This window comes from Bemisia tabaci, chromosome 8 (assembly GCF_918797505.1).
Source record: "Bemisia tabaci chromosome 8, PGI_BMITA_v3".
Classification (NCBI taxonomy): Eukaryota; Metazoa; Arthropoda; class Insecta; order Hemiptera; family Aleyrodidae; genus Bemisia; species Bemisia tabaci.
The window spans coordinates 26018109-26044053 of record NC_092800.1 but is presented as its reverse complement, the minus strand read 5'-3'; the positions used below and the strand labels follow the sequence as shown (position 1 = coordinate 26044053).

The 25945-nt window shown below is 35.7% G+C and overlaps 2 protein-coding genes across 5 annotated transcripts; both read left to right on the top strand.

Moving 5' to 3' along the window:
- The first annotated feature begins 574 nt into the window (after nucleotides 1-574).
- LOC109035459 (E3 ubiquitin-protein ligase RNF185) lies at nucleotides 575-9531 on the top strand. 2 transcript variants are annotated; one of them, XM_019049103.2, is made up of 6 exons: nucleotides 575-723; nucleotides 2514-2699; nucleotides 3100-3231; nucleotides 3666-3720; nucleotides 4913-5030; nucleotides 5803-9531. In XM_019049103.2, exons 2-6 carry the CDS (start codon nucleotides 2533-2535, stop codon nucleotides 5898-5900), a joined length of 570 nt encoding a protein of 189 aa, XP_018904648.1. In that variant the 5' UTR covers nucleotides 575-723; nucleotides 2514-2532; the 3' UTR covers nucleotides 5901-9531. The 2 variants fall into 2 exon arrangements, with proteins under 2 accessions (XP_018904648.1, XP_018904649.1); XM_019049104.2 differs by lacking the exon at nucleotides 575-723 and adding an exon at nucleotides 842-1068.
- A 2084-nt stretch (nucleotides 9532-11615) lies between these two features.
- LOC109035461 (Abnormal X segregation) lies at nucleotides 11616-25644 on the top strand. Of its 3 annotated transcripts, none has more exons than XM_019049106.2 (13): nucleotides 11616-12003; nucleotides 12713-12960; nucleotides 14016-14295; nucleotides 15000-15292; nucleotides 16142-16303; nucleotides 17135-17185; nucleotides 18648-18855; nucleotides 19638-19768; nucleotides 21246-21335; nucleotides 21986-22189; nucleotides 22620-22811; nucleotides 23761-24009; nucleotides 25201-25644. In XM_019049106.2, the coding sequence occupies exons 2-13, from the start codon at nucleotides 12727-12729 to the stop codon at nucleotides 25228-25230; spliced, it is 2124 nt and encodes a 707-aa protein (XP_018904651.2). In that variant the 5' UTR covers nucleotides 11616-12003; nucleotides 12713-12726; the 3' UTR covers nucleotides 25231-25644. The 3 variants fall into 3 exon arrangements, with proteins under 3 accessions (XP_018904651.2, XP_018904653.2, XP_018904652.2); XM_019049107.2 differs by lacking the exon at nucleotides 11616-12003 and adding an exon at nucleotides 12085-12289; XM_019049108.2 differs by lacking the exon at nucleotides 17135-17185 and having other exon boundaries at nucleotides 11618-12003.
- Nucleotides 25645-25945: the final 301 nt, after the last annotated feature.

Below are 25945 nucleotides of genomic sequence, written 5' to 3'. Positions count from 1 at the left end.
GGTAGGTATGGCAATCATATTCTGGTCATGGCGTAGAGTGCCAGATTACCTATTCAATTTCTTGGTACGCGAGGACTAGAGCAGGACCAAGAAATTAAATGTACTTAGGAGTACTGCAAGTACTATTGGGGGAGGGGGGGGGGGGGGGTGCACAGGCACCTTATCTAAATCAAAGTCCGAATATTTGCTATTTCTTCGATTGGCTCAGTTTCTTTTAACCAGCTTTCCTTCACTGTCATTTTCTGTTTCTCCTCAATAATGTTATTTCTACGTGGACAATTTTCACAACGTCTACGACTGGTAAAGGGCGCGCTGAATTGGTTTGTATGGAAATAAGTTCAGAGATTTACCTAACATTAACGTGAGGAAGCATCGAATTTCCCCCTTCTCTGCAATTTTTAAATAATTCCAGAGTTGATTTTAATCTGCAGAAATGTTTCCGCCCATTTACGTAGGCATGCAGATAGAATTAAAATTCAGTTTTGAATGCGATGCGGAACGTGACTGACTGTCGAAGTGATCGACGTTTTCTGTAGACCCGGAGTCAGACCACGCGATATGACGTCATGTTTGCGTCATTCATGGTCTTATCGAAATGCTGCGTGCAGTGGTTCCTCGTCCAAACAAACGTAAATAATATTGAAGTGATAAAGGGATTATTATTGCGTGTTCCTGTTTAATTAAGTGTCTATTAAATTTCCCGAGTGTCTGTTCTTGTTACCGGTAAGTTCTTCGCTATTTCTCACCTTCCTCTTGAAGATTCGTCAGTTACTACTCGTTAATTATGCAAGGTTTACTCTAGAAATTTCAGAACATTACGTTTCAGTTTCTAACCTCAAGGATGTCTGTCAAAATCTAATCGCCCTCATTCTTTGATTTTGCTCGGGGCAGAAATGAAGAATATCGTTTATTAATTTTCACCAAGTCTTCCTAATGTTTCTTCCTCAATCCTTTACTGAACTGACTTTTTTCAATAATGTCAGGAACCCCCAAGATACTACTTCATCTGTGGCATTGAGGGTGGGACTGAACTTGGTTGTTTTCTCCCTTTGATTATTCTTGCTGTTAGTAAGTAAATTCTTATTTTTAAAGAAAATAACTCTTCAATCATGTTCCCCCTTCTCTAATTCTCTGTCCAAAAGTTATTCTTCCCATCGTGAAAAACATGACCTTGATACTATCTTGCAGGATGTTTTGCTCTTGCATCGTGTATTTTTAATCAGTCTTATCACTTTCTGTTGTTAATGTATTGTTTTTTACCTCCACCTGTTATTCTCAAAATATTCTATCTGAAGCTTATGATATGAACGGTTTCATGACGTTGTTTATCCTTGTTTCCCGCAGAGCTCCTTATCAGCCTTGGTTTTAGTATGTGTCTGTGAATTTATGCTTGAAGCTCGGAGCCAATATTTCTTACAGAACCCTTTTCTCAATACACACAAACAGCTTTTTTAATCAGCTTTGCTACTGATTTTGAAGCAAGATATGATGAGTGTAGTTCAATACAACTCTTAAGCAATCAAGCCTATCTCATAGCTGCCCTTTTATTTAAAACGCACAGCACCTCTTCTGTTCTTAGTATGAACGCTGCAAATTTGCCCCAGATTACATATGCAGTTTTTTCCCAAAAAAATACTTGATTACAAGTAAAATATTACCTACCAATGTCTTGCCTAACTTCTTTATTGCGAGTTCTCTCAATGCCTAAATTGTGAAACAACGCAGGTATTTCCGTTTGCGACGTTGCAGACTTCCTGTCATACTTTACTTTTTCTTTAGAAAAGTAGTCAAAGAAATTTCTTGAAAATTTCCTTGATTTTTCTTCTCTGTCAGCATAATATTCAGTACAAATTTCAAGCCATAGGGCCCTTGTTTTTCATCACAAGGAGAAAATAGGAGTGGAAATCTTGAAACTTTCCAATGGTGATATGTGGTCTTGCACCTGGGCCTTCGAAGCATTAGTTTTTTCATAAGTGAATAATCGGTCAGAGAAAAAATTGAAAAATATAGGACCGTACACCACTTTATCTTTGAGCTGCAGACACATCCCTCTAAAAATTAAAGCATTAAGTTTTGCTGTACCTTTTGGCCAATTGCGAGTCAGTCTAATTATGTGCTACTCTTCTTTTTTTATCACTTGAATCTCCAAACTTCAATCTTCTAAAGGCCTCGATCCACAATCAAATTCCCGAACCAATTACCATCATATTGTCGGGAGTCATCAGTCTTAACATTGTTACTTCGTCTAATTTTCAAATGAAAACCCGGCAGAAATATTTCGCTCGGCTAGAAATGATGAATGGGGACTCTCCATTCTGATCAAAATTTGACGGCCCGTCCAATTTTGATCAAAGAGGACTGTTGCATGGTGACCATCAGTCATCAACTGGTCTAGTTAGATCGGAATTGGTTCAGAATTTGACTATGTATCAAGATCTTAAGTGAATTTGTATTTTTTATATTATTTTTATCACCTTAGTTTTTAATTTCTGCCTCTTAAATTTTGTTTCCAGAATTTAGTAGCTGTAAAAAATGACAGCCACTAGCACAGGTTCTGCTAGCGATACAGCTGGCTCTTCCCCAAAAGATTACAAGGAGGAGGAGGAAGAAAAAGAAAAGGATGAAAAATTATTTGAGTGTAATATTTGTCTAGATACTCCTAAAGATGCAGTCGTCAGCATGTGTGGACATTTATTTTGGTAAGGAAACCGTCATCATATCTTTGTTACTGTTGGTCATCGAAACTTGAGCTCAGTATATATTCTTCATTGTTTAGGTCCTAGTAAGTAGATTATCGGCTCATCCCAAGAATTTATGTTTACTTGTTGACATTCTTCATCTTCATAACAATTTTAACAGTACTTTATATGATAAAGAATGCTACGTTGCTCTGTTGTCTGGAGCGAGAATGTTTTAACTCAATCTCAGATTCTGCAATTTTGTCACAAACAATATTTTCTATTACAAAAGTATGTGCTTACTTTCATGCCCCATTTTTAAGTTTAAGATCTGAATGACTCTACTTTGGAAACTTTTATATGATATACACTCTGATTTCGGCACTTATTATGTTACATTTATGGAATGTGGTTATTTCAGCTGGCCTTGCTTACATCAGTGGTTGGAAACTAGGCCAACCAGACAACTTTGTCCTGTGTGTAAAGCTGCTATTAGTAAAGAGAAAGTCATTCCATTGTACGGAAGAGGTAGCGGAAAGCAAGAAGACCCTAGGTAAGCTAACATTTTCTGGTCTAATTTTTAAGAGTCAAATTCTAAATTTAATGCACCCAAGAAAAACAAGAAGCCAAAAGAATCATTATAATTCTAATCGCATGCATCAGTTTGAGACTCCGAGTTTTCAACATTGTATCTTCCGGTTTACTGGAAGGAGTCAACCATTGCCTGCAGGTTTGCATTTGAACATTTCTTGACCAACATAATTCTTAAATAGGTAAAAATCTTTAATGCTCCTGATGTCCATAAGGTTTGTCAGCGGCTCACAAAGGCTCTTTGAAAAACACTGATTTGTCTGTCCTCAAAATTCAGTATTTCTCCTGCGATTTTAGTTCATTCTAACTGCTAGGAACAAGCTATAACAGAAAAGTTCCTCTAAATGAATGTCATACTGGCAATTTTTTCATCTCTTACCTACTTGAATTTTTCAGAAATAAGGTCCCTCCTCGACCACCCAGTCAGAGAGCTGAACCTGAACCCATGGGGGTAAGTAAAATTATTACAGAATGCCTCATTTTTTTTCTCTGAGTCTTTTCTCACCCATTATTGTCGTCTGAAATTAAAAGAAAGTTAATTATCATGGTGAATGCATTTGGAAGTATAACAGCATTTTGCAGTCTAAATGTATCTCTACGAAAAGGAACCTAGCGCCAAGTATTCAATTTTCAGTTTTTGATGGATCTGGAGTTTATACAAAGTAAGCCACCCTGACATATGAATATGTCTCGAAAAAATTATTTTCGTCCCGTGAGAATATCGCCTGAAAAATCGTAAAACAGGGAATCGGGGATGACAAATTAAATCTAATGGAACCATAAGTGGTTCCCTTTGATTTAATGCATTAACCAGGATTTTTATTTAAAGTAAAAGGAACTATGTGTAGAAAAAAATGTTCTTTCTCGGCGCGGACTCAACTGATTGTAGTAAAATTTGGTTCCTACGGGTATATTTTGACAGGAAACTTGAATTTCAAGTCAAATTTCCAAAATTCGAAAATCCAAGATGGTGCATGTGTCCTAAAATACTACCTCGGCTCCTGTTCAATTGATTTAAGTGAAATCTTCGTATGTAGACAGAAAACCTAGATAAATTTTCAAAATTCTAAAATCGAAGATTGCAGATGGTGGCCGAGATGCTATCTTGGGGCATCTTTTCTATTGATTTTCGTGGAACTTTGTAAGTGAGCATACTTTTTGACAGGGAATTTGAAACTTAATTCAAAATTTGAAAATTTCATATGGCGGCTCATTAATTTTCTTACCAAACCTGACCAATTTAAAAAAGTGACACCAACTTGAGCTCCTCTATCAATAATTTTTCTAAGAGATCAAAAATTACAAAAATCGGCTAAGCATCCTGTATAGAACTCCTGCATTTCATTTTATTAATTTTGCATCTGCAGGTTATTTTTCAAAATTTTTTTGGGGTCGTGAGCATTTTTAATGCAGGACTTAAAAGAAAAAACGTCCAACAAAATGTTTCAATGAAAACTTTGTCTCCCAGTCTATCCAAGCAATGTACTCTTTTTTTAAAGTTTTTTCCTATGGACAATGTTGTAACTAATCCAAGAAAGAAAACCAATTGTTTCTAGCTTGGATTCTTTTAAAATTTTTTGAGAATGAGAAAATTGAGGACTTGCTTTGTGTCGTATTTGAGCTGATAATGATATGTATTGCAGGGCTTTCCGGGGTTTGGTTTCGGAGAAGGTGGATTTCATTTGTCATTTGGGATTGGTGCATTTCCTTTTGGGTTCTTCACATCATCGTTCAACTTCGGTGACCAGAGACCTGCGGCAAGTAAGTACTTTTGCACACTGAGTGTCATTTATCTATGTGTAAGTTATTGTTACTCATCAGCAATGGTGTTGGTAACTCTGCATTTTTGCTCTACCCATCGTAGAAAACCTAATGGCAGGACTGGAAAATATGTCTAAGTTAAAAAAATTTAAGATTCTGATTTATTGGGAAATTTCTCTTACTTTTTCTAAAAGGAAATTGATGGGATTCCTGAATACATCTGACTTGGATTAAAGCAATTCCATTGTATCAATTCATCAGTAATATAGCGGGTACTAGATTGTAAAACAAATGGAGATCATGTGGCTACATACAAACTGCTGTGCTACGTAATGTATAAAAAAATGCACCTGCTGGTGCCCTGATAATAAAACACAAGTGAAACACGAGGTTGGTTTCAGTAGTTATAAAAGAGTATGCATGAAATGGGTTTAATCCAGCTCTTAGTGGATGCCTTTGAGACTTGATTTATTCAATCATTAGGTAATGCTATGTTTGATGTCTCTTTTCATAGTTCTGAGCCCCCTCCCTCCCTTCCCACAAATAAATTTCAGGGAGGCACAGTCAAGGGTGTTGGTTCATATTCAGCAAAATTTTTATTGAAAAATGATGGACTTTAATGAAACGGAGTTTGCTGAGGCTTTTTTAGCGCAGAATAAAGGAAATACTTACTTAATCGTGTTGTTCATTTTTTACAGGTTTAACCCTGTCACTCGAATAGTCTAATTATCTAATAAGGCACAAATTTTGTTAATATTTAATGATATTTCAGCTGTTCGAGGAATGCCGCAGTACGAAGAAGATCAATCTCTATCTCGAGTATTCATATGGGTCGCTGTTGTTTTCATGTGTTGGCTCATTTTTGCGTGAAAATTCTAAGGATACCGTGAACTCCGATGACTTGGTTTTTTTGTTTTTAAATCTATCAGTTCTGTCGCATTTCCTGAGAATACTGTATCATATGTGTATGTATGTATATATCAAATTTGTTCTCGTTATTATTTGTCACAACGAAATTGGCCCAGGCTACAACCTCTGACAGGGCTGCAAGACACTGTCTGTTTCTTCCTGAAAATATTTAAGCAAAAGCATGGCCAGTTCTTTAGTGAAAATTTAATCGTTTGAGCCAGTAGTATATTGATTCTGCTTAAAAGACTGGTGGTCATTCAGTATAAAAGGTTATGGTAGGATGTGCCGGTTTATCAATCAAATATGCTGTCATCTCCTCCTTGATAATTCCCTGTCATTGTGTCTTTGCTTTCTGCAAGTTCAGTTCTTCCACTGTTAAACCATCAATTTTGATGCGTTACATCAGTTATTATGGTAGATCTTTTGCTGAGATGAATCAAGATTGTGATTTTTTAAAATCTCCCGGTAATACAAGGGCAGTGTTCTGCTTTCCCTCATACATTTTAGGAGCCACCTTGGTCAAGAAGCCCAGTTTTTATGAGCCATTTAAAATTTTTTAGGAGCGAAATTGACTTTGCATCTGCATCATGGTGCATGAAATTCCGAGTTTGATCAAATGAATGTCAACTTCTTTAGAAGCCATGATGGCCCAGCTCACCCATTTTTAAACACATTTAGAGAATGGCACCTGCGATAGGCAGAGAAATGGTACCATGGTTGCTTTCAACTCTCACAATCATTTAAAAGTGGGTCCAATACATTTAAAAGCATAATTCCGGTGTCACAAATGAATTGCAAAGCTTCAAGTAAGGCACAAAAAAAATAGATTTCCTGAATAGTTCAATTTACTTTTAAATGATAAGCAGAAATAAATGAAAAAAAACTCAATATTGCAAACCGGACACTAAAAAACCAATCCTGAAACGTTTTGACTTTATAACTTTATGATTGGTTTGTTAGAAATTTTATCAGTTCACAGTTTCCATTTTTTATTGGCTCTCTTCGTCAAAGCATTTTTTCTTTTATCATTTATCAGCCTACAATTTTTTCTTCATTACTTTCTATTAGTTTTACTTTTTATCATTTTCTCGTTTGGTTCCTGCAAATATAGTCTCCGTTTATTTTTGAGGAACTCTCATTTTGCATGCTTTGAGGAGCTTTTATCAAAAATAGGCAGTTTGTGTGTGTCTTTTTATGGATTGGCTCTGTTTTCTGTATCAAAAATCGAAAGCATACAAATATTTAAAGAACTTGTGTTGAGTATCTCAATCTTTGTTTATCTTGGCCTCAGATTTCCATCAATTCAACCACTTCTCATCACAAATTATCTAAAAAATTGTTTTCTGTGCGTTATTCCTAGCCCTTGCCAACCAAATGGCAATGGACCACTATTAGTAGTAAGCTTGTTTCTAATAAGTTTCAAAAGAATTAAATGTCTTGTTGTCAACAAATACTACTAATTTTAATGTTTGCCTTTAAATTTCCTGAGAAGGTAGACAATTATATATAAGCTCAACCGTTTTATTTATTAGATTTTTAATTTGCCAATGCCAGCATATCAAAACTATTTAATAATTCTCGTCTGACTAATAGTTAATTTTGGTCAGTGTCTTAAAAAAATAACATTTTGACAGTGGGTTTGCCCTGGTCTAGCTCTTAATTTAATGATTTTTATAGTAACAGAAGCATCTTTTTTTTCAAACTCTTAAACTATGTCTCAGCAAGGGAAAGCTGTATTCAGTCAACTGTTCCGAGGGCTGAATAGAACCCCTTAAGTTTTGGTACGTTAATCTCACTCAATGCGCCTCAGGTACGAAAGTAAGAAAGCACAAAGCAGCAACTCTTAGTATAAATTACTGCCTAGTTGGAAGTCTTTTGAAAAGCTTTTTTTTCTCTTTGACTTGCTTTGCTTTCCTTAGGATACGCCCATCAAAGGGGTAATTTGCCGTCCTATTGTCTATACCCTACACATTACGTGCTATATCATTCATTTAATTCTTATGCCTTTCCTGAAAAGTATTCTTGACTGACATCGTTCTCATGAACTTTAGAAGCCTGAAGGTTTAGCATGATTGTAAGTGAAGTGGTTCCAGCTGTAAAGGAACATACTGGAGCTCTCGCATGCGTCAGGGATTTGCGATTTAACCCTACGTACGTTTTCTTATGTAAAATTTGCAAGAAAACGATGTCACTGGTTTTCACTGAAACAAACTCCCAAGCTCACAAGAGCTCTTAAAGTTGAGGCCGCAATTGAGGGGACTCCCCACACTATGCTAAGAGTCTACTTCCATTTTCAGTCAGATTCTCCAAGGAGCAAATACTTTAGCAGGGTTGTCACTTTGTTTCGGAGCTCCAAGGCTACAACCGTGGCAACTCTGCTAATGTATTATCTCCATATCTATGCATGGAGAGGTGGACAAAATAAGTATGTGGACTCTCAGAGGAGCATTTGGAATCCCCTCCATTACAGCCTTAACTTCAAGAGCTTTCTCTGAGCTTGAGTGTTTGTTTCAGAGGAAATCAGTGGCACCATTGTGTTTCTCACAAAATTTGACATAAGTAAAGGTTGCATTCATCGCTAATCCCTGACGCATGCAATAGCTCCATTGCATTGTAACATGCTAGAGTTTCACTGAACAATTCGTTTTTTTTTATTGTAGAACGATAGATCTTTTTTAAATTTTCCTTGACTTTCTTTGCTGGTCTTACAAAAGTTCCTTGTAATTTTCAATGTGAAATTCGTATTTCTCAATGAATAGAAAAATAAGTCATCAGGTGAAACTTTGCATTATTACAGTGCAATTTTCGCTCCTACGGCTCTAACCACTGTAAATATGAGCCTTCACGCATGCAAAAGGAACTCGTCTATTTCCAGATTAGTCTCAAAATTCCTGTGTCCTTTTGTATTTAGTGATTCGTCCAAATTCAGAAATCTTCTCCTTTGGAAACTTACGTACATAGTGGTGATACCGCAATTTTCGTCTACCAATACTAGTTCCTTCTGCCCTCCTTCTCATGACTCTTTCCCTAATCTGCCATGCTAAGGGAAAACGCTGTATGAACCCACACGCGTTGCAAAATTTCCTTTCATAAAACGCGAATTTCCTGGTAAAATGAATATGTTTCCTCCCAATTTTTCAGACAATTTACTTCACAATTTTACCTGAAAATTCTGAAAATTTAAAGGAAAAAAATTCATAACTTTCGTCAAAAATGAACATTTTATTGAAGGAAATTTGGCAACTCTCGAATGTTCATACAGCGTTCTTCCGTAGCACGATAGGAATGCACCGTGCAGGTTTGAATTTCCTGACCAGAGTTTGTCTCTCAATAATGCTGTTTCATAATTGTGGCCTGGGTTACAGTGACTATGTCCATATACTTTAAACGTTTATAATAAGGTGTATAAGGTTAGAATTGTGCATTAATACTGATCGTTTTCTATTTTTACTTTGTTATATCATTATGATTATTGTTTTAGCATTTTATATCTTGTGTATTTAGGTTTTATTCGTATGAGAAAACTGAATGCCTTGTTGAAAACTTGTAACTTAATCACCGACTGATAAATATACAATATCCGTCAGAAGTTTAGTTTTGACTAATGTTTGCCTGTCCTTCATGTCAGTCTTGTTGATCAAGAACAAAATTCTATTCAAGATTTCTAAAAGAGCTCTCGTTTAAATAATTACCACCCAATGCTATAATGTAATCTAAAAAAACAAGTTGCTCTCATTACATTTGCATACATTTTTTTAAAAAAAATTGGCAAAAAAATGAATTGATTTAATGTATGAATCTTCCAGCCGAGGTGATTTTGCAAGGTTTTGTATTGAGCATTTCAAAATTCGTTTTTAGCATTTATACTGTTTGTTGGATCTACAACTCCCAAACAATGAGTCGGTCGGACCCTTTTTTTTTTTTTTTTCAATTCATTTTATGGAAGCACGAGTGAACTAAGCTTCTGGGAATTTTCTCTGATACCTAGACCAGTTTGAAATGATATTTTCGTGGGCGCTGATGATGCTGCGAGTTGGAAGCAGTGGCGTATGCTGGTTGGCTGAACTCTTCGACAGCTAAAAATCATTGCCTTGCTATGTCAACTCTTCTGTTGTCTTTTGATCTGTTGGATTTTAATTGGCTTTGCTTCTCTTAGAACTTATTTTTTGAACTTACAATGAACTTTTTGGTTTGTTCAGTGAAATTTTATGCGAGAAACCCAATTAAAAACCCTGTTAAAATACCTTGCCACGACTTGCCCCATTGCTTTTATGACGAAATAATAAGAAAAGTCGTGAGTCATGAGTTTGTAATACCAATTTTTTATTATGTTTTTGAAAATTTTATGTGTTAATTTCAAAATAACGATCTTATCAATTTGAAAAAAATATTTCATTCAAGTTATGAACATCAAAAGTCACATGAGTAGTGATTTTCGGAACAAATTTTTCAAGTCTCATGGCTAATAAGAATTTTTTTTTGTAATGAGAAGAAAGTAATATCACTGATAATGAGCTTTCACCGGTAATCTGTCCTCTTCTGACTACTTCTTACCACGACAGAATCCTGGTTAAGAACAGAAATTTCAGTAATAAGAGGTATTCGATAGTAATCCCAGACAAAGAAAAAATTCAACGAGGGAGAGAAGTGAGTTTATTTTATTATATTATATTATTTTACTTTAAATACCAGGTGATTGTAGATCTACGAAAAATATAATAATTTTTTTTTAAAGTAGGTCTACGCTAAAGTTCAATATATATTCAATTTCCATTGGAAAAGTCCGCTTGGGGTGGGGAAACCCACTTAGATTTTCTGGAACAAGGAAAGTTATTAAAGGAATCTGCATTTAGTGCCAAAAATTGAATGAGCTGAGTCTGAGTCATCTCTCTTTGGTAAAAGAATTGTCATGAGAGTCCTCCTGAAAACTTGCAGCCATCGAGTGTCATGAAATATGATTTAATCAAATTCTTATATCAATAGCCGATCATTTAAAATTACTGGTAATTTTGAAGTAAAAAGTTTGAATCCCTGTTTGTGGAGAAAAGGTGATAACAAGCAGAAACTCAGGCATAATGCCTTTTAGAATTTTGGAGCGATAGAACTGCAAAAATACTCATGAAATACTGCGCTGCTGAAGACTGCCTGTCCTAATTTATCAAGTAGAGAAATACTCAATGTCCTGCAATGGAGATATGAGGTTTTACACTTTGGCCCTGGATTGGTATTTGTCAGCCTTTAGTTCAAGTTTGACCATTAACAGTGCTTGCTTGACAGTTGAACCCTCGAGGTTATAAACAAAAAAAAAAACTTATCATTTTTTTCTTCCTCTTCTCGGCCAAGGCAATGCAGTGGTAAAGAAACTGATACCTGTACCGATGTAATTAAATTTTCGCGGTCGAATTTCATTGAAGTTCGTAATTGCAGTGTTGTCAGACTGACTCCAAGTATCATTTTTTAATTTATGATACAGATTATTTACTTGTGATCAGCTCGTAATCGTAGAGTTACCAGCTACCTCATGAATTTTTTGATGTGCTTATCTCCTTGTTTGAATTTTGGGCTTTCTTAAATCCGAAAATGAGATCTCTCTAGTTCTTAATAAAATATTAAAAAAAAGTCTAACTTGACAACAGCAAAAAGAGGGAGGAGTTTAATTGATTTAGGTTAGGTCGGGTTTGTTTTTATTTGGCGTCTTATCGGTACCTTTCTGTTATCAGTGAATTTTCATGCATTTTTATGGCTTTCTGCTGAAGTTTTCCCCCCTGTCTTCTCTCTTCCGAGTTTTCTTTTGTGTCAGCTCTTTAGCCTTTTCATCAACAGCTTTTACAGCCTTGGAATGAGATTAGTCATTTTGTTACGGTCATAAAATATCGGAAAAATTCAAGGACTCGTCACCTTGTGTGTTTGTTTACTTACTCACCGTCCTCACTTCGCCACCATGTCCCGTTGAAACTTAGAAAGCTCAAGTGAATCCCGAAGTCCGAGGATTTATACGTGGAAAATTCACTCGTTTCTGCTTACTCGACGTTCTAAATCTCTTGTGATTCATAGCTCAACCTAAGTAAGTGGTTTTCTGGTGAATTATTGCATAATCTTCGCAAAACTAATCCGCCCAGTTGGTGCATAGTTGGGATTTTTTATTGTATAGATCATGCCTGCCAAGAATCTAAAAATAACTTTCAACAATAATTGTGTCACTTGAGTTCAGTTCCGATTTTTTAACGTTTCCTATTAAAATTATTCTGAAGCTAACTGTCTTGAAAAGCCACCAAACCATTCTCATTCATTTCAACACTTTATCGGACATCAAGCACATTTGCATCCATTCTGAATTATAAATTCTGCAGGTACTAAGCTAGCACCTTTTTTCGTTTCTAAATTTTTTGTCTATTCAAATGTCTGAATAAATATATAGATATTAAGATGTGAAATGACGTAAGCTTGTGTGGACTGCATTCATCCAATATCATTTTTAAGTATCATCGCGGAAGATGGTGTGCTCAACTAAGATAACACATATGTACTGAGACACATATTTTAGGAAAAGCACACAAATTTTGTGTAGGTCTATGTTTTTTGAAGATTTATCTATGACAGAGGCTTTTCAGTGCCTGCCGGAATCACTAAAAACGGTCCAATTTGTTTGAGGTCATTTTGACCTGAGCAAACTCTTTTCCCTCCAAAACTGTTAGAAAATGTTTTAAGCTTTTTTTACAGTCAACATTCAGGTTTTATATCAGCTCTTTTCTTGTGCTTTCCATCAAATCTAGATGAAGACTCCAATATGGCCTACGTCCGTCCTTCACACGCCAAGAACCATGACACAAGCTCAAGCAAGCAGTCAACCCTTCCAGAACACAATCGCTCAACTGGATTTCCTCCGACTCAGATCGTCATTCAGTTTGCAGCCGACATAAAACCGTTGACCATCAAATGGGTTCTGCAGAAAATTCGAGGCTTGAGGAGGGAAGGAGGCGCTGAATGTTTAGTTCGTCGGCACCCCTTCTCTGAAAATGAGGTAATAATTTACCATATGCAAGAGAATGCAGTTGAATAATCTTAACACGGTAGACTTATATACATTAGAGGTAGTGCTAGATCTTGTAAGCAAAATTTCAAGTGCTGTTTGATCAAAGAAGATCAAGACTCTTTAAGGTGTGGTGTCCAGGACTTTGGGGAGCGTTCAGGAGTGCGTAATGCTTTAGGGGGGGGGGGGGAAGTGTTTGAACCTGCGTTATAAGGGGGGAGAGGGGATCAGTGTAAGTGGTATATAGTCCTCTCTATTGGTATAAAACGCACAAAGTCCAAAATTTATTATCCTCATTTTTTCGGTGTTATTTGTCACTGCATCATTAAAATTACTTCAAATTTTATCCAGCTATCTGTTCGACAGTTTCCCACCATTTTTGAGATCCTAAGGCGAAGAGTCCACCAAAAAATATGTCATCATATCAAAGGGACGGGTCTTAAATGCCAAAAAATTGCGTTCTGTAATCTATGAGCGATGTAACTTAGTGATAAAAAACTATAGATTTGGGAAAGTATTGAGATGAATGCCCAGAAAAGTGTTATGCAAACATTCTAGCAAAATTAAAGCCAAAAAATGAGATTGTAAAAAATGAAAACAGGAATTATAACCATTTGAAGTTCGCTTGTCAAGATTTTAGTTTTTAGAAAAAGTTATTGTAAGTATTAGTGTGCCATTTAAAGATTTTAATGCATGTTTACTCCTACTATCTGTACAAAACTGCATTAAACAGCAGACATCTTCCTAGAATACTGAAGTGTGTTTTTGGTCAGAAATTCAAACTCTAATTTTTCCTCCTACCTTGACCATAATCCGTTGCCTCTGTAGCATGAGGGCTTTTTAATGTCCATGTGAACCCTGTTTTACAAATAAATCTATGAATTCCGGGGCTCATGTGGAAATTGATGCATGATCTTTCGTCCGATGAGCGACGAATTGCTTCCTGAAATACTTTCCCTCTTGCGCTGAAATTTCCTCACTCATTATCAAATCAATCATTAGTCAATCTATCAATTAAGTCATATCTATCAATCATTGTATTTTAGGCTGAGCTCTTCGTCCATGTTGCTGCAACTTGTAATCTCCTACTTGAAGTAGCCGAAGAATTGGAAATCAGAAAAAGAGATAAACGAGGTATTCTCAGGCACTTTGTGGTCAAAGAACTGGAGGAGTTTCTGCTGTATGATGGACCAGTTGAGGACATTTTTACCAGTGCTGAGAAACAAAGTATTGTCCGCTACGAACTTGAAAATATCAGAGCGCTTGCAGAGGAGTCCTATTTACCAGGGTATCCTCACTTAAAGTTTTATGAGGGACAGTCGATCAGTAAGTAATTTTTTTTAAAATTTTTCCTATCTCCTTGTACCAGATACCAGATTGTTGTCTCTTTGTACCAGATTGTTGTGCCAAAGATATACCATCTTACAGTGAAGATGATTCATCAGCTTTTATCTGCAATTTCTGTAATTGAATGGGTCAATCTCAAAAATATTTAAATGTGAGTAATGAGAATTATCGAGAACAATTGTAAAAGTTGTTTCAATAGATCTGTTTCTAAACATCTGAGCTCAGAAAAAGTAATTTAAAAGAAGGAAATAGACCAGATTGCCCTTTTTTAGGGTAGTTCCTAGTTTCCTATTATAACATATTAAACGGAGTAAAAATTGAAATAGAAAGTAACGAGAAGAATATATTTTTTGTAGATTTTCTCCAGATATTTAATTTTCATATGTAGTTGAAAAACAGGACCAATCTGCATTTGATATGCAATCATTAGTCAAGAATCAATCACTTAAAAGCAAAAAACTTACTCAAATCTCAAAAACAAAGCCATCTTTGGTCTGAAACAACAAATACTCATCCCCCCTCCTTAAAAATTTGAGATCATTACACTATAACATTCCAAATCAAACTAAGGTACGAAAAAGCATTTTGCTGTATAATCAGAGGCTCTCACATACAGTATTTGAGAATCAACGTCACCTTCCACTTTTACCAAGTCACTTATCTCATCTTTTCTTTGATTTCAGTCAGTGCTCTTCTTCATTGGGGACTTATCGTCCAAGTTTTTCCTCTTCATGATGAAGAAAATGTCCGAAAACTTGGAACACAGTGGTACCTCGCTCCGTTTGGTCATCAGCCATTCAATGAAATAAAGTTGTACTTTGGAGAATCTGTTGCTCTCTACTTTCACTTTTTAGGATTTTACACCACTGCACTTGTGCTACCGATGGTTTTTGGCTTTTACCAATTATTGCTATCTCCGGAGATGCTCGCATTTTTTTGTGTTTTCAACGTCTTGTGGGCCACTGGATTTTTAGAGGTAAGTCTGTTCCAAGTAATAAAAGTGAATATTTGTTCACTGAAACTTCTTGCACCACAAACTTTTTTCTTTGCCAGCTTTTTTCCTGCCTCATCAAATCTTCCATGTACAGAGTTTCTGGTTGTCTAGAAAACCTAAAAAAGTGAGGGACTTTAGCAAGTAGCATTTAGCAGAAATCAGTGTTACTGAAAGGAAAAACATGGAAGTGGAAGCTGTCTTCAAAGGTCAGGGAAAGTTGAGGAATTCGAAAATTTTGGAGTCAGGGAAAGCAAACTAAGTCAGAGAAAGTCAGCGAATCAAAAAAGAAAGTTATCATGTAAACCTGATGTAAAAAGTGTTAAATAATTTGAGATAAATAACTGGAACTGCTGCAGAAGATTCAATAGTTACCTTGAACAGAACTTCTCGTAATTACTTTCCCCTTTTAATAGTATTTTTAAATTTTTCTGACGGAAATTACTGTTCTAAAGAAGTAGGAAAGAAAAAACTCCTTTATTTTTCCTTGTTAGAACTAAGGAAAGAAAAGAAAAAACGAATTTCATATCGGAAAATGCCACCTTCCAACATAAATTTATGTAGTAACCAGTGGGGCTTTTGTCTCCTCTTTCCATCTCCAGTTTTACCAGCAAAAGAGTGATGATGCACTTCCTCTTACTGCACCAACCACCTATATTGAACCAGTTCTACAGAGGGATATTCCAGTTAGCTAAGTTATATTGAGGTCCGTTTTCCAGAATAATCAAATATTACCTATCAATCTAATTTATTCCATTCCATTGGAATGTATTTTCAATTTTCTATTTTATCGTATTTGTCTTCATTTATTTGTAATTTTTTTGCAATAATTAGATGTGGAGAAGGAAGTGTTCAGAATTGGCATACCAGTGGGGGACAATTAGTCTGACAAGTTTAGATGATGAACCTAGGCCCAATTTCCAGGGTCAAATGGCAATTGATCATATTACAGGCCGCTTTCAGCCTCAGTATCCGAGATGGAAAACCAATGCAAAGGTAATTTAACCTGTAAAAGTTGTCCTAATTTTATTTCTTGAAACTAAACAAATTTTATCATACTTCATGACTAATTATTTTTTTGGGGGATTCTTATTACTTTTGTAAATGTTTCTATACTAGGCTAGTGCTTACAATGTGTTCGCACCACGAACTGCGGTGAACTTCACGGTGAAACTGCAGAAATGCGTATCATAGTTTACAACATTGCAGACTTCCTGTCATACGTCATTCTCTGAATAGAAAATAATCAATGTCATTTCTTGAAGATGTAGCTGATTTTTCCTAGCCTTGTGAAAATTCTAAGCCATGATGTAGGTTCAGTCTTCTCTCGAAAAGTAGAAGATGAGCAGAGATTTTGAAACATTGCAATCTTGATACGCATTTTTGTACTCTCATTGTCGAAAGGTTTGTAGTGAAAGGAATGCGTTTGAAGGGTTTGTGTGTTTTGCTTCTAAAAACCACTTGATTTGTCTTTTGACTTATGCATGTACTGAAAATCACAAGTATAAACATGCTCCTTTCAGAATGTGGATAATGGTTTCTTAAATTACCAATCTGCTGAAAAATATCTTTTCATTGGATTCTGTTACAAACTGACCCAAGAAAAAATTGGAACGTGTGCTCTTCTCTGTTGTCATGACCTGCTGTCGCTTCATTAACGGGAGGGCAGTACTACTTTTGGAGGTAACAAGCCTTGTCGCCCGCATAACAATGCTTTTCAAGGCACACGTGAAAATTAAGTTACACCCTTACGTTAATGGAGCGACAATTATTGTGTCTCATCCATTCAATTTTGATTTCTCATTTCTGTATACTTTTGTTCAATAGGGAGTAGAATATCCAGATTCCTCTCTATCTAGATCAGAGGTTTCCTGGCAGGTAAGTGCAGGTTGAGTCCCCTCTTGAATGTCAAGCACATACTCCATCAGTTCATGAGAGATCAAGAGTATTTTCAAAAAGCCACATCATCACTTAAAGCTTTCTCACACTAGAACAAGCCTCAGCCTTAAAATATCTCAAAATGCAATGTGAATTGTGCAGATACAAAATCTTTTGTTTTACCAGTGCTTTGCACGCATGACTGCTTTTGAATTGTTGTCAGTAATTTTTTTAGCAATAGGAGATGGTTGTTGCATGCTGATTTTGGAGATCACTTTGCAATTACAAATGACAGTTTCTCTAGTTCTCCTCATCATCGGTCCCTTCTCTAGTACTAATGCCCACCTCTATTGCACCAGTAATTTAAATTCAAACTGCCCTCTGTTAAAATATTGTGACATTCAGTTGATCGCTCCTCTCTTTATTCTCAATGCTTTCACGACTGTATGTCGCCTAAAATTTTCTTATTTTTCTCCTTTATAAGAACAATAATAATGATACACAAAAATAACCCAAATAATTTAATGAAACAAAACGCAAGAAAATAGGAAACCAAGGCTAAAAACTAACAGAATGCTTGAGACGTTTTCGCGTGGATACAACCTTCTCCTCGACCAGGAAAAGAATGATGATACACAAAACTAGTGGGAATAATTTAACAAAACAAAACGAAAGCAAATGGGAAACCAAGGCTAAAAACAAACAGAATGCCTGAACGAATGCCGATGGATTTCCTGGTCGAAGAAGGGGTTGAAACCCAAAAACGTCCCCAAAATGTCCCAGGCATTCTGTTTGTTTTTAGCCTCGGTTGCCCATTTGTTTGTGTTTTACTCCGTACAAGAACAATATTTTACTTAATGACGGTGTAAGTCGGGAATCACATAACTCAGTTTGCAACGTTGCAGACTTCCTGTTATACTTTATTTTTTAAACAGAAAACTACTCAACGGCAATTCTTTAAAACTGCCGTGATTTGTCTTCTCTGTGCGAAGAAAATTCTGCATAAACTTCAAGGAATGATGTCAATTTGTTCTCCTTTAAAAAAGTAACATAGAGGCGGAGATTTTGAGACACCACAAACGAGATTGTATGTGATTGCGGACTTACGCCATCCATAATTTTTTCTCACATGACATTCCCGATTTGACCTTCCATTTCCCATTTGACGCACCTACAACAGAGCCATTTACTACTTAGTACATTATGCAATTTAAGTGATCTCCATAGAAGGAAGTAAGTTTATTTTCTTCATTAAATTGAAAAGAGCTTCTATCCTCTTCTGAATCATCATTTACCATGGTTGTGATTTTTTTACATGCCTAAATCACCAAAGAATTGAGACACATTTGAGTAATGAATACACACACAAAACTATGTTCATGCTTCTTTGGTGTACAGCTAATCGATGCTTTACCATAGTAGCGCATTAATTGTGAGTTATCATCCTTTGTTTAATTTCCAGATGTACTGCGTATCTTTTCCTCTGGTGATTCTTTGTATGTGTGGTGCATTCATTGTCATGCTAGTTTCATTTTGGTGTGAGGAATCGGTCCGTTACATGAATCATTCTCATCCATTAGCGATTTACGTTCCAAGTACGATTTATGCCGCTCTTGTCTATATCATGAACAAGTACTACAGAACTCTGGCGAATTTCCTGACTGAATGGGGTTAGTATTGGTTGCTTTCCTGATCAATTTTGGGTGCGTGTAACTATCTCTTCTCAGAAAAGGGATGTTGAACATTGGTGCAACAATAATTCGTCACCCGCTAGCCAAAATATCACAAGCGGGCTATTTATGCTCAGGCACTATGTTGTTTACTTTTCAAGCTTGTTCATTTTTTTATGGAAAAACTGATGAACAGGATCACTGGAAAATTTTACCAAACGTTTCTCTTATCATTTAAATTAATCCCTGAAATTTCCTGAAAGTAAATGTGAAAGTTTTAAAGAAATAATTAAAACAATATTGAGATGTCTGACAACGTAGTGTCCAAACTTGCCTCTTGTGATAATTTGGCCGAAGGGACGAATCATGTCATTTGTGCACAGTTTTAAAAACGTATCTCTGTCTGTATCACATGTTAGCAATGATAAAGTTGTGTTCACGGAAAAAAATGGATTGCTGATTTAACAAGTATGTAAATTGTTAAAAAATGTGTCCGACATGTTTTAAAGGTACATTTTACAATAGTGGAAAGCTAATTTAACCACAGGGGTGGTTAATTTAGCATTTTTCTATTGTAAAATCTACATTGAGGCATGTCGGACACTTTTTTTAACCATAAAATTGTTAAATCAGGAATTTCATTTTTTCCATGTTCAACAATCGGTGATCTTATTAATTTCTCTTTAACTATCCAACTTATCACAATTAATTAAAACCATACAATAGAATTGGCTCATAATTACACTCAAAATTCATTCTCATTCTTTTCCTTTTTTTTTCAGAAAACCATCGCACGCAAGCACAGTTTGATCGGCACCGTGTTACCAAACTAGTCCTTTTTGAATTTGTAAATAATTTTATGTCTCTTTTTTATGTTGCATTTTATATGAAAGACTTGGAGCTCCTGCGAACGGTGAATATCTCAATTTTTTATTGATTACCAATCACTTGATTTTTACATTGCCTCCTCGTCCCTCTTCTTGATTTAGTTCTAAAACCATGAGTCAACAACAAAGAGTGGCGAACTTAATCAAAGAGTCTCAAGGAGTACCTAATTCATGGTGTTCACGACATATTAATGTTGCCAATTGATCAGTTGCATTCATCACAAAATCGTGTTTTAATGGTGTATAGATGAGCAAAAAATAATGAGATCTCTTTAAATGTCTAGTTTCTACATTAAATATTAACAGAGATATTGCCCCTCAAAAAAATCGGTGTATGATGTCATCCACCGCGGTAGCACACACCGTGGTTTCTTCCACCTTTGATTCATCAATTACTTAGTGGTCATCTACACTGTTCCTCCTTTTTGAACATGGATGAAACCAAGGTGGAAGAAACAATGGTATGCACCACTATGCTGCCGTGCTAAGAAAGAACGCCGCATGAACCTTCAGGCGTTGCCAAATTTCCTTTGATAAACCACGAATTTTCTGGTAAACTTATGATTAATATCCTTCCAATTTTCCAGATGATTTTGTTCGCAATTTCACCTAAAGTTCCTGAAATTTTCAAGGGAAAATATACATATCTTTTCACAAAAATAAACATTTTATTGAAGACAATTTGGCAACTCTCGAATGTTCATACGGCGTTCTTCCTTAGCACGGCAGTATGATGAGTGACATTATATGCTGTAGTTTTTGTCGGACAATACTTCCGTCAATCTGGGACCTAGGAACTAGGTTTTTGGACAGATCTTATTATTTTTTGTTGTTGTACAATCTGAAATTATCAAAACAAGATTCTATGAGTGGGGTAACTGACCTATTGATGATTACTCGAAGTCTTGAAGAATGGAACTTTTTTTAATGACCCTGCTTTTTGGGGCGGAACTAAGGGAGGGGTATGAAGAGAAAAAACAAACTCTGTTAACAAGCCTGATGAATTATTCGTTCAAATGACAGGAGATTTGACTTTTGACTTGTTATTGGTCTAATCTTTCAAAGGATCTTTCTACAGCACATCAACAACGCTTGGTCTTTTGGACTATCCTGTTAGAAGAAGGTCAATGGAAGAGACTCTCTCTATTGTGACAGGGATAATGTTAAACGGATCTGTGATCTGTAGCTTGATGGTGCTAAGCAAACTCTCTTGGCTGTTAACAATCGTTATAAATAACCATCGCAGCAGTCAGAGTGTCAAAAAAACCATTATAAGCGGGTTTTTCAGAAAATTTAAAACCGATCAGGATATCATTGTTTCTTTAGCTTATTTCCATGAGTTCCTGTCTTAATTTTTCGTGCAATTTTGCTTCCATGACATTTAAACTTAGTCCTTCACTGCTTACTCTTTTCCTATCTTAGCCTGTCATTACTTTAAAGAAATTCTAATTTTAATTCTTATTCTTACTTTATTCACCAATGTCACTTTGTCTTCTTTTTCAGCAATTGGCAACTATGTTAATAATATTTCAAGCCATAAACAACGTACAAGAATCAATACTTCCATTTGCTTTTCGCTGTTATTGGTTGAAGGTAATTCTGTTGTCAAGACTTTTTTCTATTTGCCTCCAACATTTCTCATTTTTGCCACACAACTTGTAGGTACAATTCTAATGACCATTTCTTTTTCCTCACTTGGAAGGACCTCTTTTATAGCCAAAATCAACCCTTTGTAATTTTTCTGTACAATACCTAAAATTTTGGAGGAAATACTTATGAATATTGGTTTTGCATCACTGAAGTGAGCCCTAGATATTCTTTTTTTCAACATAACACAAAGTAGCCTGCCTTCGACCAAAAATTGTAGGTTGAATAGTAAGTCAAATTACTAGTTGTCACACCTCAGAAATTTTTGCCCTGCGGACCGAAAAACTTTGTTTCTAGTATCGCATGACAACAAGAAAGATGATAACAGAAAATTATACTTTAATCAACTCAGTGTCTTCAGAATTGTGCTTTGCGTTAGTCTCTTGGTAGAACTTTAAGATAGAATGAACAGCTTTCTCAAAAACCAGGAGATGATGGAAAAACTGATCATGTTTATCCTCAGAATCTCCTGTTTTTGTTATGTTGCAAAAAATGAGAGCTGAGATGTTACTTACAAACTTTCCAGCTGTGTTCTATATTACAGGGTACTATCTCTTCTAAACTGATTCAGTTTGCTGTATGTTCATGTTCAACAGTTTGGAAACCTCGTGAAATTTAAACGGAAACAAAAATTAAAAAGGTCGGTGCATGAAGACTATGTAAATCTACTTAACCCAAAAGGAGGTGATGAGGGGAATGAAGATCTCGACATTCACATCAATTTGGACATTCCAGAGCTTGAACCCGAAGATAGCAGAATTGATCAGGCTCGCCGGGAGAGTTCAATGGACCCATATGAGGTGAGGCTTTATCATCCATGTAAAGAGTAACTCATCATGTAACGCACTTTGATACAAACAATTATAACTTTTGATCAGCATCTTGAGGAGAATCGCAAAACATAAGTCAGAAGGCAATCGGTGGTGGTGCAGCTTCCCATAAGAGGTGTGCGGGGTCCTTTCACCCAATAATACTTGTGTTTCATTTTTGAGGATATTTAAGAGAATGGTAAGCTTTAACAATAGCGATACTTATTTTAATCTGACTGTGTTGAGAGCTTTCAAGATAAACCCCTATGGTTGGGTATGGTTGAGTTCTCTCAGACCAGAAAGGTAGTCACCAGAAACCATGTTTAGATGGACTTGCTAAGATCTCATTTAGTCTTACCTACTATCTAACTGAATGTAACATGCATGTTTCTTAGTTCTTCTCTTAATTTATCTGTTACAGGGAACGTACGATGACTACTTGGAACTGTTCATACAGTTTGGCTATGTTACACTGTTTGCTGCTGTTTATCCTATGGCAGCGTTTTGGGCTGTGGTGAACAATCTCTTTGAAATTAGATCTGATGCATTTAAGCTTTGCCGCATTTACCAAAGACCTTTATCAAGAAGGGTCAAGGATATAGGAGCTTGGCAAGTACGACCATGAACATTATTATTTTAAAGTAATTTAAAAATAGTCTGCGCCTAAATCCTTACCTAATTATTGAAACTAAAGAAGAAAAATGAGAATCTATAAATTGTTGAAAATGAAGAAGTTTCAATTAAATTTTGTAAGGCATCTGAAGAGTACAATAGGATCAGCCACCATATTTTTCTCTGAATTGAGGTTTCTATGCCTCCAGGTTCATAAATGTCCTAAAGACCTAAAAAAAACTGAACGAATTGCCTTGAAGACATTGAAAAATTTTTTGTTTTAAAGATTCCTAGCAATCCAGGAAGAAATCCAGAAATTTTTGGGGTCATGGTCCTCTGTTAGCATTTCCAAATCAATTCTATTTCACTTCCGGGGTTGTAGGAATTCCTTAGCTGCCTGTGGCTTGCTGTGTGTATCTGGGATTTTTCTTTGCTGTCAAATTTTCCCTCTCAATTTTCCGAAATGCTTGTCAAACTTCCATATTTCCTCAGCATTTTCCACATTTCTGAGTAATATTGTGTGTTCAATCACTGAATCTCCATGTAGAAAGTTAAGGGAGTCACATCTTATTAAGGAGTAAGGTGAATGGCACATTTATTACGTCAGTGGATGCTATAATTTTTTCTACGCCGATCCTACTGATATTATTCGCTAGGCTTTGCAGTAATTGCCCTGTATATATGCTCGGAGTGTTGAAGACAGTGGAGTAAGGAGATAAATTTGTCCAAAAAAAATGTATTCACTTCCGTGCATTACTTAAAGTAAAACTTAGTAGCTGGACATGCTTGGGTCCTTAACAGCTTGGCCATTTTGAGGACTGAGACAAACTCCAAAGTCGCTGATGATGGCCGGGCTGTGAACGACCCAAACACACCCAGCCACAAAGCGGCCTGTTGTCTAGTACATAACTGTTACCAATATTAATTGATCTCTTCTTCTCTGTTGACAGCGTGCATTTGAAGTCCTTTGTACCATTTCTGTGATGACTAACTGTGCCCTGTTGTATATTTCTCCGTCCATGTCCAATTGGAGGTCCAGTCTTAGTTCTTTCGAATGGTGTCTTGTCTGCATCGGACTAGAACATTTGCTGTTCGCAATCCGGCAAGTTATGAGTCTAGTCATTCCAGATAAGCCCCAGTGGGTTCGAGAAGCTCTCGCAAAGTTTAATTTCCAATCAAGACAAGCTCTCAAAAATCAGGTAAAAGACCATTCTGTACATTTACTTAATTTGTATTAAGAGTAATTCCCATTGCTCAAATATCAACTTCGAAGATTGATTGATCTTAAGCAGGGATGTTTGGATTTTCAAAACAAAAGTTTACTTGCTCCATTCCTACGGCTTGGTTTCCACGGTTGAAATGAGCCCATCAAAGTGGATCATTGATGAGTTTGTTGAATTTTGCGGATCAAAATTAAAAAAGGCCACTTTTTATAATCAACTTAATCCACCAACAGACAGAGCAACGATTGATTCTCTGCTTGCAGCTTATGCTGATTAAAACTTAAAGGCACCTTTCAATTTTGATTGGAAATGAGACTCAACAGTCGCATTGATGACCTATTATGATGGGCTCATTTTGTTCACAGAAACTAAGCTTAATATGTGACCGTCTATAGAAATAAGGACCCTAGTGCCAAATGACTGAAAATTTTGATAATAGTGTCATCCTTTGGTTGAGCATTTTGCAAACATTTTGGCTTGAACTGCCCTAGAATGTCAAAGCAAATCAGAGGAATGCTGCCATTAAGCTCTCGTTCAAAAAAAGGTAATTTTGATCAGAAACGCAGGCCATTTAATGTACTTTAATAATATCTAAGCGCTGAGGAATTAGTTGAGCACCTACATATTAATAAAAAGGAAGATAAAATAAGGTAGAAGTGTTGTCAGCTAAGTTGCCAGTTGTTACTTCTGACTGTCTCACGCATTCACCTTTCTCCATTCAGCAGCAGCGTTGTTCACAATCATGCCGCTGCCAATCCTTGATTGTTATTGGACGACTACATGGCGCTCGCTTGTAAACAGAAAGTAAACAACTGCCAACTTAGCTGACGACACTTCTAATTTAATAACATTTGGAGCTGATCTTTTAGTCTCGACCATATATTTTAATATACAGGGGGATCTAAAAAGGATGAAAGTTGTTTCTTTTAAATCTGTCATATGTGAATTTAGAAATGTTTAAACTATAATGAAACTTTCTGCCTGTCGACTCCAAAATTTAATAGGACACCAAAGAGTTTTTTCTTAGGAATCCTAAGCATTATAGGAAAAAAGTCAATGTTCTGTTGAAAAGACCCTACTCCCAGCTTTTCAATGGTACTCAAGTTTTTGAGTCGCAAAAGTAGGTAAGTTAAGATGATTTTAACTTTATTTCATTCTTTTTTCCAGCGACGATCAACTTCTATTAAAGAGCAATGAAGGCAACTACATCACAAATTTAATAAGTGGACTGGACAGAATCCAAGTTATAAAACTGAACATCAATGTCACAATTTTGCTTTTATCTCTGATTCTAAAATTTACCATAATTTTTTTATTTACTTTTTATCACATGACTCATCTAAATGTGTGCCTTGTACGTGTTGTATTTTACTGATTTTTAATTTATTGATGATTTTCTAAAAAGCTTGTTGCTAATTGTTTCATGAGTTGTGATAGCTTTAGACTTACATATTTTGTTTCAAGTTATTAAGTGCTTCAAAGTTTTTTGTTTTTGTTTTTTGAAAGTTCCAAAATAGACACTTAATAAAGAAAATAGTATAGCTTGTTGAAATGAGCCCAATGACCAATTCGTGTTTTCTTTAACTTTATTTATTTATTTATTTATTTATTATATATTTTTTTTTAAAAAAAAAGAGTGATGTGAAGTATGAAATTGTGCTGTTATCAGTTTTAAGAGTTGAAAAGAATGTTATATTTATTTATTTATTCATTTTTTTTAAAGTAAATTTGTAAAAAAGTTTAAGTTTTAACAAATATTCACTCACAAATCTGTATTTTACTATTGTTATACCAATCCTTTTTACCTAGTTTAATATGAATGTGTCCTTTTTTAAGGAATTTTTTTTACAAAATTAAAAGAATATGCAATAATGTATCTGACAATTCATTTCAAATTTCAAGAAAAGCTTTC

Bases quoted from the DNA above. Each gene is read 5' to 3' on its own strand.
- LOC109035459 (XM_019049103.2), top strand. From the start codon at position 2,533: ATGACAGCCACTAGCACAGGTTCTGCTAGCGATACAGCTGGCTCTTCC. The intron at 2,700-3,099 runs GTAAGGAAACCG...TGGTTATTTCAG, and splicing joins ATGTGTGGACATTTATTTTG to CTGGCCTTGCTTACATCAGT. The intron at 3,721-4,912 runs GTAAGTAAAATT...TATGTATTGCAG, and splicing joins CTGAACCTGAACCCATGGGG to GGCTTTCCGGGGTTTGGTTT.
- LOC109035461 (XM_019049106.2), top strand. From the start codon at position 12,727: ATGGCCTACGTCCGTCCTTCACACGCCAAGAACCATGACACAAGCTCA. The intron at 15,293-16,141 runs GTAAGTCTGTTC...TGCAATAATTAG, and splicing joins GGGCCACTGGATTTTTAGAG to ATGTGGAGAAGGAAGTGTTC. The intron at 19,769-21,245 runs GTGAATATCTCA...CTTCTTTTTCAG, and splicing joins ACTTGGAGCTCCTGCGAACG to CAATTGGCAACTATGTTAAT.